The 13,660-nt window shown below is 49.9% G+C and overlaps 1 protein-coding gene across 1 annotated transcript in view; it reads right to left on the bottom strand.

Annotated features, from left to right (window-relative positions):
• Positions 1-1,807: 1,807 nt before the first annotated feature.
• The window catches only part of LOC148813513 (uncharacterized), a 17,488-nt gene continuing 5,635 nt past the window's right edge, over positions 1,808-13,660 (bottom strand). Inside the window, exons 2-9 of the mRNA XM_088908106.1 lie at positions 13,453-13,509; positions 12,112-12,444; positions 6,617-6,937; positions 5,069-5,326; positions 4,184-4,219; positions 3,083-3,319; positions 2,706-2,881; positions 1,808-2,653 (exon numbers count right to left, since the gene is read on the bottom strand). Of these exons, the coding sequence (XP_088764232.1) occupies positions 2,588-2,653; positions 2,706-2,881; positions 3,083-3,319; positions 4,184-4,219; positions 5,069-5,326; positions 6,617-6,937; positions 12,112-12,444; positions 13,453-13,509 (1,484 nt within the window). The 3' untranslated portion in view covers positions 1,808-2,587. The remainder of the gene's footprint in view (positions 2,654-2,705; positions 2,882-3,082; positions 3,320-4,183; positions 4,220-5,068; positions 5,327-6,616; positions 6,938-12,111; positions 12,445-13,452; positions 13,510-13,660) is intronic.

The following is a 13,660-nucleotide window of genomic DNA, read 5'->3' as shown; positions in this document are numbered from 1 at the left end:
GGATGGTCCGTTCTTTTTAAAGCAGATAAAACAACAGGACGAAACACGCGCTTCACCGCAGCACCTCTTCAGAGGAATTCACAAATGTAAAAACTAAAAATGATACTTTTGACATATTTCCACTGTGTCTCTCGCTATTTGATTCTTCGCATTTTAACGGAATTTAAATAAAAAAAGTAATTCTACTTTAAAAGCAAGAAGAGAGGGAGCAGTATGAGACCATTTACTTTGGTGGATTGAGTATTTAGCCAAAATAACTAACAGATGAATAATAAAAACATGTCCTTTATCCAAATCAGATCTAACAAAATATAAAATAATATCAAAATCTTTCCATTTAACATTTACCTTTGAATGTTGAACAATAACATTTCGCAGATCCATTCAAAACAGTTTTGTTAGCAAAAGTTTACATACATGGGTGTAGCGTTAAAAAAAACTACCTTTGTTCAGTCTTGTTCTGCCATTTGTACACTTATATGTACAACTCCCCCCGGTTGTTGTATTTTCCCTTTTGTATTTACCAAAATAAAAACTTTTTATAAAACAACAACAAAAGAAATCTCTTGCCGGGGCTACTGGTCGCGTCTGTTTTTACGTCACTTCCGGGTAAGCGAACAGGCGCTTCGCGTTCCTGCGAGCGAGCATGCGCGCCTTACACCTGGATTAAATCAACGAGTTAGTGGGGAAAAACAACCCACCTCAAAAGACACTCCTTCTACTTATTTTTTTAATAACCCCTGCATGCACGTTAATATGTTATAGGGCCCCTCCTTAACACAGACTCTGGGCAGTTTCCACTCCGTTGAGGGGGGAATCTGGCATGGGAAGACAGGTGACCAGGAGAGGGGCTCTCGGGAACAGGATCATTCAAGCCAGCGGGTCGCAGCTGCAAACAAAGATCTTTCCCTAAACCCTCTTGAAGAAGGTTTCAGTTGCAGGAGAGAGCAGTGCCCAGGACGTGATTCGAGTGTTCTAGTCTCTGGTGTTCCCAGTCTCGTAATCGACCCCCTCCGTCAGAGCGGCCCAGGCCTGGACCTGGAGACCACCAGAGTAATCGGACCCACAGCTGCCCGCTCTGAATCCTGGGAGCGGCAGACCAGTAGGCTGTGGATCCCCGATGAAGAATAATAATAATAATGTCTTACACTTATACAGCGCTTTTCTGGACACTCCACTCAAAAGCGCTTTACAGGTCATGGGGATCCCCTCCACCCCCACTAGTGTGCAGCCCCACCTGGATGACGTGACAGCAGCCATAGTGCGCCAGAACGCTCCCCACACACCAGCTCTCAGTGGGGAGGAGAGCAGAGGGATGGAGCCAGTTCAGAGATGGGAATTATTAGGAGGCCATTACTGGTATTTGACCAGGACACTGGGGTAACACCCCTACTCTTTTCGAGAAACACCCTGGGATTGTTAATGACCACAGAGAGTCAGGACCTCGGTTTTATGTCTCATCCGAAGGATGGCGCCTGTTTTACAGTATAGTGTCCCCATCACTATACTGGGGCATCAGGACCCACACAGACCGCAGGGTGAGAGCGCCCCCTGCTGGCCCCACTAACACCTCTCCCAGCACCAACCTTAGTTTTTCCCAGGAGTCTCCCCTCCAGGTACTGACCAGGCTCACACCTGCTGAGCTTCAGTGGGGCTGCCAGCTGTGAGTTGCAGGGTTATTTGGCTGCTGGCCTGAAATCTTCCCTCCAGGCTCAGCTCAGAGGAAGTACCCAGACAAACATCACTTTATTGATAGAAAAATGTATTAAACGTGTAAAGATGTTGCACAGTAACAGTTTGCATTCAACATCCCAGCTTTAAGCCAGTTATATTAAGATATACAGCATTTTGAAAAAAACAAAGCTTTCTTACAGAGAGTTCCCCCAGTCAGAAGACAAATCAGAAGAGAACAGTAACACACAGAGTACAGAAATACAGGAGGTTTTACTGAGAGCAGCTGGTACTGAAGAAAGAGAGAATTGTTCATACAGAACTGTCCAGTCCACTGTCTGTCCCCAGTGTCCGATAACTCCCTCAGCTCCTGTCCAGACTGCAGTCTGTCTGTCCCCAGTGTACGATAACTCCCTCAGCTCCTGTGCAGATTCCAGTCTGTCTGTCCTCAGTGTCTGATAACCCCCTCAGCTCCTGTCCAGACTGCAGTCTGTCTGTCCTCAGTGTCTGATAACCCCCTCAGCTCCTGTCCAGACTGCAGTCTGTCTGTCCTCAGTGTCTGATAACCCCCTCAGCTCCTGTCCAGACTGCAGTCTGTCTGTCCTCAGTGTCTGATAACCCCCTCAGCTCCTGTGCAGACTGCAGTCTGTCTGTCCTTGGTGTCCGATAACTCCCTCAGCTCCTGTGCAGATTCCAGTCTGTCTGTCCTCAGTGTCTGATAACCCCTTCAGCTCCTGTCCAGACTGCAGTCTGTCTGTCCTCAGTGTCTGATAACTCCCTCAGCTCCTGTCCAGACTGCAGTCTGTCTGTCCTCAGTGTCTGATAGCTCCCTCAGCTCCTGTCCAGACTGCAGTCTGTCTGTCCTCAGTGTCTGATAACTCCCTCAGCTCCTGTGCAGATTCCAGTCTGTCTGTCCTCAGTGTCTGATAACTCCCTCAGCTCCTGTCCAGACTGCAGTCTGTCTGTCCTCAGTGTCTGATAGCTCCCTCAGCTCCTGTGCAGATTCCAGTCTGTCTGTCCTCAGTGTCTGATACCTCACTCAGATCTTCCCTCTGAACTGGAGGTGCCTCATTGTTTGTCAAACAAGCAGTGTCCACACTTGGCTCAGGTGGTCCTGGTGATAAACCATTAAGAGGAGCAGACTCCTGGCTCTCCTCAGCTTCTGATAACTCCCTCTGCTCCTCTCCAGACTCCGTGTCTGCATGCTGCTCTTCTCTCTGAGCTGGAGGATTTTCACTGCTGGTCGAATTGGAAGTGTCCTCACTGCAGACAGCTGGTCCTGGTGGTATAGTATCAAGAGGTACAGAATCTGTGTCTCTCTCACTGCAGGCAGCTGGTCCTGGTGGTATAGTATCTGTAACGAACAGTTCTTTCCGGACCCTGTGAGGTACAGAATCTGTGTCTCTCTCACTGCAGACAGCTGGTCCTGGTGTTGAATCATTAAGAGGAACATTCTCTGGGTTTCCCTCATCCTGGTCTGGCTGACGTCCTTCTGGTGCTAATCCATCCTGCTGATTCCTCCTCCTCCTCCTCCTCCTCCTCCTCCTACACCACCAGATCACAAATCCTACTGCTGCGAGAACTAAGGCTCCCAGGACACCAGATACACCTGCTATCACACCAGTACACCAGTCTCTGTGGTCAGAGTCTGCAAGGAAACACAGCAACACCTGGATCACATCTAGATCACAGTCAGTCTGTTCTCCATCACTTCCTGAAGGACACACTCTCACATCACATCAACCTGGAGAACATCTAGATCACAGTTAGTCTGTTCTCCATCACTTCCTGAAGGACAAACTCTCACATCCCATCAACCTGGAGAACAGGACTGTTCTACTGCACTGGGGCTGGAGCTCCTATTGTAACAGACTGTTCTACTGCACTGGGACTGGAGCTCCTATTGTAACAGACTGTTCTACTGCACTGGGACTGGAGCTCCTATTGTAACAGACTGTTCTACTGGACTGGGACTGGAGCTCCTATTGTAACAGCACTGTTCTACTGGACTGGGACTGGAGCTCCTATTGTAACAGCACTGTTCTACTGGACTGGGACTGGAGCTCCTATTATAACAGACTGGTCTACTGCACTGGGACTGGAGCTCCTATTGTAACAGACTGTTCTACTGGACTGGGACTGGAACTCCTATTGTAACAGACTGTTCTACTGCACTGGGACTGGAGCTCCTATTGTATCAGACTGTTCTACTGCACTGGGACTGGAGCTCCTATTGTAACAGACTGTTCTACTGCACTGGGACTGGAGCTCCTATTGTAACAGACTGTTCTACTGCACTGGGACTGGAGATCCTATTTTAACAGACTGGTCTACTGGACTGGGACTGGAGCTCCTATTGTAACAGGACTGTTCTACTGCACTGGGACTGGAGATCCTATTATAACAGACTGTTCTACTGGACTGGGACTGGAGCTCCTATTGTAACAGACTGGTCTACTGCACTAGCAACACTACATAATGAAGCTGCAATATTAAATTACAGAAACATTACCTTTATCTCTTTGATGAGGATTTTTTTTGTCTGACACTAGAAAAGAACAGAAAGAAATCAGTTTTGTATTTGCTGTTGTGCCTTTTTTGAAGATATCTGACTGTGAAAAGAGGATATGGCTCTTTTTGTCTAGAAAATCTTCTTGATCATCTATCCAGAACACAGCCATACTGTGTGGCTGCAACAGTATAAACGTACAGACAACAGAGCAGACAATGTGGTGTAACTCACTGGTGTTGATTCAGATCAGGCACTGAACTGATTGTTCTAACTGGTCCACATGAATGTCTCATAATTCAAATTACTACCCGAACATCATGAAAGCAGAACTTTTACCCAGTTCTACCTTGTAAGATATTACAAACATGAAAAGATCGACATCTTTCAGTAAACTGATTTAAGACTTAGTAACAGAAATGTAAATGATTTGTACGTAAAGATGTGAGGATTATATACTGTATTTTCGGTTTTAAAAACCAGGTGACAACAGAAACTTTATATGACCCCCTGTATTCTGTTAAAGGATATTTCTGTGCACATCTTCATCACCAGTCATGTGTTTAGGTTCAGCAGTGAAAGGATCTGATTCTGGAAACAGACTCCAGAGATTTCTGGGGTGAATTCTATGAGTGTTTCATCTCTATCATCTGTTGCTATTTATTTCTCCTTCTCCAAACTGTATCCTGCATTTCTCTCAGTGTCAGTCACACCTGAAATCTTCAATCAACCTCAAATCTTTCAACACCCCAATATAACATTTCTATTCTCAGCTGTAGACAGGACCCTGACTTTATTTGATATACTCTGTTCAACTCTGTCTCCGTTGAAATTTAAGAGCTCAAAGCTGAGGAACAGGAGAAATGAGAGTGTAGGAGCTCTCCTCACCTTTGACAGTGACAGTGACAGTGATGACACTGATGGTCCTCTTGGTTCTCCTGTCTCTCACAGTGTAGCTGCCCTGATCAGCCTGCGTGACTCTGTGGATGATCAGAGAGCCGTTCTGCACTGAGACATGCTCATGTTGGGTGTCTGAGCTTCTGGGATAAACCACAGTGTTGTGAAACAGCACCTCCACCTCATCGTCATCAAACACAGGGACTGAGAGATCTCCTCCAGACACTGCACTGCGGGTCTCTGTCCGAACTGAAAGAGACAGACGGAGTCACCATGAATTTCATCTCACTTCACAGAACACCTGGATCTGCTTGTGTGGATCAGCTGAGAGAAGAGGAGGCACATTCCACAGGACAAAGAGAGTACAGGCTGGATATAGAGGAGGCTCAGTGTACCAGAGGTGCTGGACAGTAAGTCACTCAGGGTGGAGGGGTGGGCAGGAGAGTAGAGAGGGACACGTGTGTGACTGTCCAGCTGGAGGTTGAAGACAAAGGACAGTGACCCCTGATTACAGACGAGGGGAAATGAGTCTGCCAGCTGGAGCTCCCAGGTGCTTCCAGGGGTGGGACACTACAATATCCAGTCTAGCATTTTAATGGGCGACGGGATTAGACACATGCTAAAATACTTGAAATGATTATTACAGGACCCGTTTTCTTACTGACTCAACTGATTTCATGTAAATTCTGTTTCTGCTCTTTCATGTCCCTCATTTCTTTTTAAACTTGAATTAATCACAGTTTTGTATCCTCAAACCAAAGTGTTCTCAGAGAAAATATCGTACATTTAGTTCCACGTCACCCTGGCAGCTTGTGTGGGTCTCATGAGTAAGGAGCTCTGAGGTCCACAGGCAGGTGTTCTCATACCCTGATGTTACAATTTCACACAGCCGTGAACACCACTGAGATCTGACTGTGGCTCCTTAAATCCTACACCTGTGTGCGTGTTAAACTGAATCATGAACTACTTACTATTACAGAGGAAAACATTGTGTGACTGTAACCCGTGACAGTGAGTCCAACATCATGAGGAGACTCCAGCTTATCATGTTTCCGGTAGACAGCAAACGCAAGTATGGATCTAGGAGGCCCTGACCCTGCGAGTCCACCAGCTAGAGTCAAGAAGAGGTTGTGGACAAAGTGCTTCCATTTTCTAACGGCTTGTTCCTGCTGAAGGTCGCAGTGCTAACAGGCTGAGCAGACCAGACCAGACTCCTCCTGGGGGGCTCCCAGGCGCTCAGTGAAGATATATAATCCCTCTCGTGTATCCTGGGGCTGTCTGCTCCCAGCAGGAGGCGCTGGTGAGGCTTGCTCCAAGTCTGAAGCCCTTGTGGGTTTTAGACTTCTTCTATAACAAGGATTGCTTTGCTCGGTGCAATGCTGTATAACGTTTTTAGAAATGTTTAACAAAGAAACGTTGATGACATGTTCGCTTCAACTTTATCAGAGTTAGGAATTAGTTTGGAGGGCACCCTAAATATATGTGTAAATGTAAACTATGAACTGTTTATTTGTAAGAAGAGGTAACAGAATGTGTTACCTGTCACAGTGAGTCTTACGTCATGGAGAAACTGCAGTTGATCATGGTTCCCTCTGTAATAACAATTGTATTCAGCTTCATCTGAGAGCTTTGTGTGGTGGAGGGTGAGAGAGAAGTTCCCCTGTCTGATCTTCTCTCTGGACACCTCAGCTCTGCTCTTATAGTCAGGGCCAGGATACTGTTTTCCACTGGAGACATCAAGCACTGGTCTGTCTGGAGTCTGCCAATGGATTCTGAGCTGCTCCTCAGGGATTCCAGTAGCCCTGGTCCCATCACAGGGCAGAGTGACCGAGTCACCCAGACGCACCGATAGTGGGAGAGCTGAGGAGACAGAGACACAATACAGCATTATACACACATACACACCCTCACAGACGCACACTGGAGAGAGACTGAGACACAGCAACACAACTAGACACCCCCTCACAGACACACACTGGAGAGAGAGACACAGCAACACACCTAGACACCCCCTCACAGACACACAGCAACACAACTAGACACCCCCTCACAGACACACACTGGAGAGAGAGACACAGCAACACACCTAGACACCCCCTCACAGACACCCACTGGAGAGAGAGAGACAGCAACACAACTAGACACCCCCTGACAGACACCCACTGGAGAGAGAGACACAGCAACACACCTAGACACCCCCTGACAGACACCCACTGGAGAGAGAGACACAGCAACACACCTAGACACCCCCTCACAGACACACACTGGAGAGAGAGAGACACAGCAACACGACTAGACACCCCCTCACAGACACACACTGGAGAGAGAGACACAGCAACACACCTAGACACCCCCTCACAGACACACACTGGAGAGAGAGACACAGCAACACACCTAGACACCCCCTCACAGACACACACTGGAGAGAGAGAGACACAGCAACACGACTAGACACCCCCTCACAGACACACACTGGAGAGAGAGAGACACAGCAACACAACTAGACACCCCCTGACAGACACACACTGGAGAGAGAGAGACACAGCAACACAACTAGACACCCCCTCACAGACACACACTGGAGAGAGAGACACAGCAACACACCTAGACACCCCCTCACAGACACACACTGGAGAGAGAGACACAGCAACACAACTAGACACCCCCTCACAGACACACACTGGAGAGAGAGAGACACAGCAACACACCTAGACACCCCCTCACAGACACACACTGGAGAGAGAGACACAGCAACACACCTAGACACCCCCTCACAGACACACACTGGAGAGAGAGACACAGCAACACACCTAGACACCCCCTCACAGACACACACTGGAGAGAGAGAGACACAGCAACACACCTAGACACCCCCTCACAGACACACACTGGAGAGAGAGACACAGCAACACACCTAGACACCCCCTCACAGACACACACTGGAGAGAGAGAGACACAGCAACACACCTAGACACCCCCTCACAGACACACACTGGAGAGAGAGACACAACTAGACACCCCCTCACAGAGACACACTGGAGAGAGAGAGACACAGCAACACACCTAGACACCCCCTGACAGACACACACTGGAGAGAGAGACACAGCAACACACCTAGACACCCCCTGACAGACACCCACTGGAGAGAGAGACACAGCAACACACCTAGACACCCCCTCACAGACACACACTGGAGAGAGAGACACAGCAACACAACTAGACACCCCCTCACAGACACACACTGGAGAGAGAGAGACACAGCAACACGACTAGACACCCCCTCACAGACACACACTGGAGAGAGAGACACACAGCAACACACCTAGACACCCGCTCACAGACACACACTGGAGAGAGAGAGACACAGCAACACACCTAGACACCCCCTCACAGACACACACTGGAGAGAGAGACACAGCAACACAACTAGACACCCCCTGACAGACACACACTGGAGAGAGAGAGACACAGTGACACAACTAGACACCCCCTCACAGACACACACTGGAGAGAGAGACACAGCAACACACCTAGACACCCCCTCACAGACACACACTGGAGAGAGAGACACAGCAACACAACTAGACACCCCCTCACAGACACACACTAGAGAGAGAGACACAGCAACACACCTAGACACCCCCTCACAGACACACACTGGAGAGAGAGACACAGCAACACAACTAGACACCCCCTCACAGACACACACTAGAGAGAGAGACACAGCAACACACCTAGACACCCCCTCACAGACACACACTGGAGAGAGAGACACAGCAACACACCTAGACACCCCCTGACAGACACACACTGGAGAGAGAGACACAGCAACACACCTAGACACCCCCTGACAGACACACACTGGAGAGAGAGACACAGCAACACACCTAGACACCCCCTCACAGACACACACTGGAGAGAGAGACACAGCAACACACCTAGACACCCCCTGACAGACACACACTGGAGAGAGAGACACAGCAACACACCTAGACACCCCCTCACAGACACACAGCAACACACCTAGACACCCCCTCACAGACACACACTGGAGAGAGAGAGACACAGCAACACACCTAGACACCCCCTCACAGACACACACTGGAGAGAGAGACACAGCAACACAACTAGACACCCCCTCACAGACACACACTGGAGAGAGAGAGACACAGCAACACACCTAGACACCCCCTCACAGACACACACTGGAGAGAGAGACACAGCAACACACCTAGACACCCCCTCACAGACACACACTGGAGAGAGAGAGACACACAGCAACACACCTAGACACCCCCTCACAGACACACACTGGAGAGAGAGACACAGCAACACACCTAGACACCCCCTCACAGACACACACTGGAGAGAGAGAGACACACAGCAACACAACTAGACACCCCCTCACAGACACACACTGGAGAGAGAGACACAGCAACACACCTAGACACCCCCTCACAGACACACACTGGAGAGAGAGAGACACACAGCAACACAACTAGACACCCCCTCACAGACACACACTGGAGAGAGAGAGACACAGCAACACACCTAGACACCCCCTCACAGACACACACTGGAGAGAGAGACACACAGCAACACACCTAGACACCCCCTCACAGACACACACTGGAGAGAGAGAGACACAGCAACACACCTAGACACCCCCTCACAGACACACACTGGAGAGAGAGACACAGCAACACACCTAGACACCCCCTCACAGACACACACTGGAGAGAGAGAGACACAGCAACACAACTAGACACCCCCTCACAGAGACACACTGGAGAGAGAGAGACACAGCAACACACCTAGACACCCCCTCACAGACACACACTGGAGAGAGAGACACAGCAACACACCTAGACACCCCCTCACAGACACACACTGGAGAGAGAGAGACACACAGCAACACAACTAGACACCCCCTCACAGACACACACTGGAGAGAGAGACACAGCAACACACCTAGACACCCCCTCACAGACACACACTGGAGAGAGAGAGACACACAGCAACACAACTAGACACCCCCTCACAGACACACACTGGAGAGAGAGAGACACAGCAACACACCTAGACACCCCCTCACAGACACACACTGGAGAGAGAGACACACAGCAACACACCTAGACACCCCCTCACAGACACACACTGGAGAGAGAGAGACACAGCAACACACCTAGACACCCCCTCACAGACACACACTGGAGAGAGAGACACAGCAACACACCTAGACACCCCCTCACAGACACACACTGGAGAGAGAGAGACACAGCAACACAACTAGACACCCCCTCACAGAGACACACTGGAGAGAGAGAGACACAGCAACACACCTAGACACCCCCTCACAGACACACACTGGAGAGAGAGACACAGCAACACACCTAGATACCCCCTCACAGACACACACTGGAGAGAGAGAGACACACAGCAACACAACTAGACACCCCCTCACAGACACACACTGGAGAGAGAGAGACACAGCAACACACCTAGACACCCCCTCACAGACACACACTGGAGAGAGAGACACACAGCAACACACCTAGACACCCCCTCACAGACACACACTGGAGAGAGAGAGACACAGCAACACACCTAGACACCCCCTCACAGACACACACTGGAGAGAGAGACACAGCAACACACCTAGACACCCCCTGACAGACACACACTGGAGAGAGAGAGACACAGCAACACACCTAGACACCCCCTCACAGACACACACTGGAGAGAGAGAGACACAGCAACACACCTAGACACCCCCTCACAGACACACACTGGAGAGAGAGAGACAGCAACACAACTAGACACCCCCTGACAGACACCCACTGGAGAGAGAGACACAGCAACACACCTAGACACCCCCTCACAGACACACACTGGAGAGAGAGAGACACAGCAACACACCTAGACACCCCCTGACAGACACACACTGGAGAGAGAGAGACACAGCAACACACCTAGACACCCCCTGACAGACACACACTGGAGAGAGAGACACAGCAACACACCTAGACACCCCCTCACAGACACACACTGGAGAGAGAGAGACACAGCAACACACCTAGACACCCCCTCACAGACACACACTGGAGAGAGAGAGACACAGCAACACACCTAGACACCCCCTCACAGACACACACTGGAGAGAGAGAGACAGCAACACAACTAGACACCCCCTGACAGACACCCACTGGAGAGAGAGAGACACAGCAACACACCTAGACACCCCCTCACAGACACACACTGGAGAGAGAGAGACACAGCAACACAACTAGACACCCCCTCACAGACACACACTGGAGAGAGAGAGACACAGCAACACACCTAGACACCCCCTCACAGACACACACTGGAGAGAGAGAGACAGCAACACAACTAGACACCCCCTGACAGACACACACTGGAGAGAGAGACACAGCAACACACCTAGACACCCCCTGACAGACACACACTGGAGAGAGAGACACAGCAACACACCTAGACACCCCCTGACAGACACAAAGAAACAGACATATTCACAAACACATCTCTGCCCAACACATCATCAGCAGTGCCTAACCATCCATCCAGGAAATCTACAACACCAGCAGTCTGACAAAAGCCACCAGAATTATGTCTGACCCCACGCACCCCAGTCATAACTTGTTTGTCCCCCCTACCATCTGGCAGAAGGTTCCGGACGCTCCAGTCGCACACAACTAGACTCCAAAACAGCTTCTTCCCCGGAGCCGTCAAGCTGGTGACGCCCCCACTCCCTCCCATCATGCTATGATCTCTCCTCACTGCTTCCTGTCCCCACAACGACTGTACTCCAACACTACTACACACACGACACCTGAATGCAAGCCGAAACTGTACTTAAAGCTGGACTACTTGTACTCTTTATTGATCACTGTACTCTTTTTGCACTGTTCGCCGAATTACTTTTGCACTGTTTTTGTCCTGTTTGTGTACTTTTCTGTGCTGGCGTGTTTGCACAGTTTCTTCAGCGCTGCAGAGCGATCAAGAGTGACGGTTACCTAGGACGATGACCTCAACTTCACCAAGAAGCTTCATCAGGCCGTCCGTCCCTCTGTAATAACACTCGTACAGCCCGCTGTCGGAGAAGGAGGCCTGGAGGAGGCTCAGGGAGAAGTCCCCCTGTCTGATCTTCTCCCGGGACACCTGGGCTCTGGGCTCGAACCCGGGGCCGGGAAAGGCTCGTCCGCTGTGGAAATCCAGCACAGGCCTCGTGGGGGTTTTCCACTGGACGTGTAACTGGTCCTCGGGGATCCCAGCGGCTGGTGTCCCATCACAGGGCAGAGTGACCGAGTCCCCAACTGTCAGGAACACTGGGACTGGAGCTGCTGAGGCTGAGAGAGACAGCAGCACAGTTACACAACTGCACACACCCTCCGACACACAGCTACAGACACCCTCAGACACACAGCTACACAACTACACAACTGCACACACCCTCAGACACACAGCTACACAGCTACACAACTGCACACACCCTCAGACACACAGCTACACAACTACATACTGTACACCCTCAGACACACAGCTACACAACTATATACTGTACACCCTCAGACACACAGATACACAACTACACAACTGCACACACCCTCAGACACACAGCTACACAGCTACACAACTGCACACACCCTCCGACACACAGCTACACAACTATATACTGTACACACCCTCCGACACACCTACACAACTACACAACTGCACACACCCTCCGACACACAGCTACACAACTACATACTGTACACCCTCAGACACACAGCTACACAGCTACACAACTGCACACACCCTCAGACACACAGCTACACAACTACATACTGTACACCCTCAGACACACAGCTACACAACTACACAACTGCACACACCCTCAGACACACAGCTACACACACCCTCAGACACACAGCTACACAACTACACAACTGCACACACCCTCAGACACACAGCTACACAGCTACACAACTGCACACACCCTCCGACACACAGCTACACAACTATATACTGTACACACCCTCCGACACACCTACACAACTACACAACTGCACACACCCTCCGACACACAGCAACACAACCGAACACACCCTCTGAGACACACAGAGGAGAGAGAGAGAGACACACACAACAACAACTAGACACGTTTTATATAATAAAAAAAAAAACAGAATAAGAAATATCACTAAGCTACATACAGTTGGATGAAGTTTAACCCATTTGCATTGCTGAGCTGCACTGAACATCACTGCCCGGGTGGTGAGAGTGCGTCTCAGCTTTGTGCGTGGTCTCTGCATCACGCTTGTCGTATCCTCGGTCCTGCGCAGTGTATAGAGGATTTCTACTCTCACACTTACCCCACCGAAGAGCTGACAACAGCAGAGCTGTGCCTCTAAGCAGGGAGCAACCAGTCACTGGAGCAGGAAGAGAAAGACAACACAAGAGCCCGACTTTACACTGTCGTCTGACAAGCTTTCTGGAGCTTCGCTGATCAGACAGTCCGGCTTAAACTTGTACATCAGATACCTACAGTAGCAGCGAATCCAGCAAAAAAAAAAAAAAGTC

The sequence above is a fragment of the Atractosteus spatula genome (assembly GCF_055471065.1).
Source record: "Atractosteus spatula isolate fAtrSpa1 chromosome 10 unlocalized genomic scaffold, fAtrSpa1.hap1 SUPER_10_unloc_1, whole genome shotgun sequence".
In the NCBI taxonomy this organism is placed as follows: domain Eukaryota; kingdom Metazoa; phylum Chordata; class Actinopteri; order Semionotiformes; family Lepisosteidae; genus Atractosteus; species Atractosteus spatula.
The sequence above is the reverse complement of the archived record's forward strand: the minus strand, read 5'-3'. Positions and strand labels throughout refer to the sequence as shown.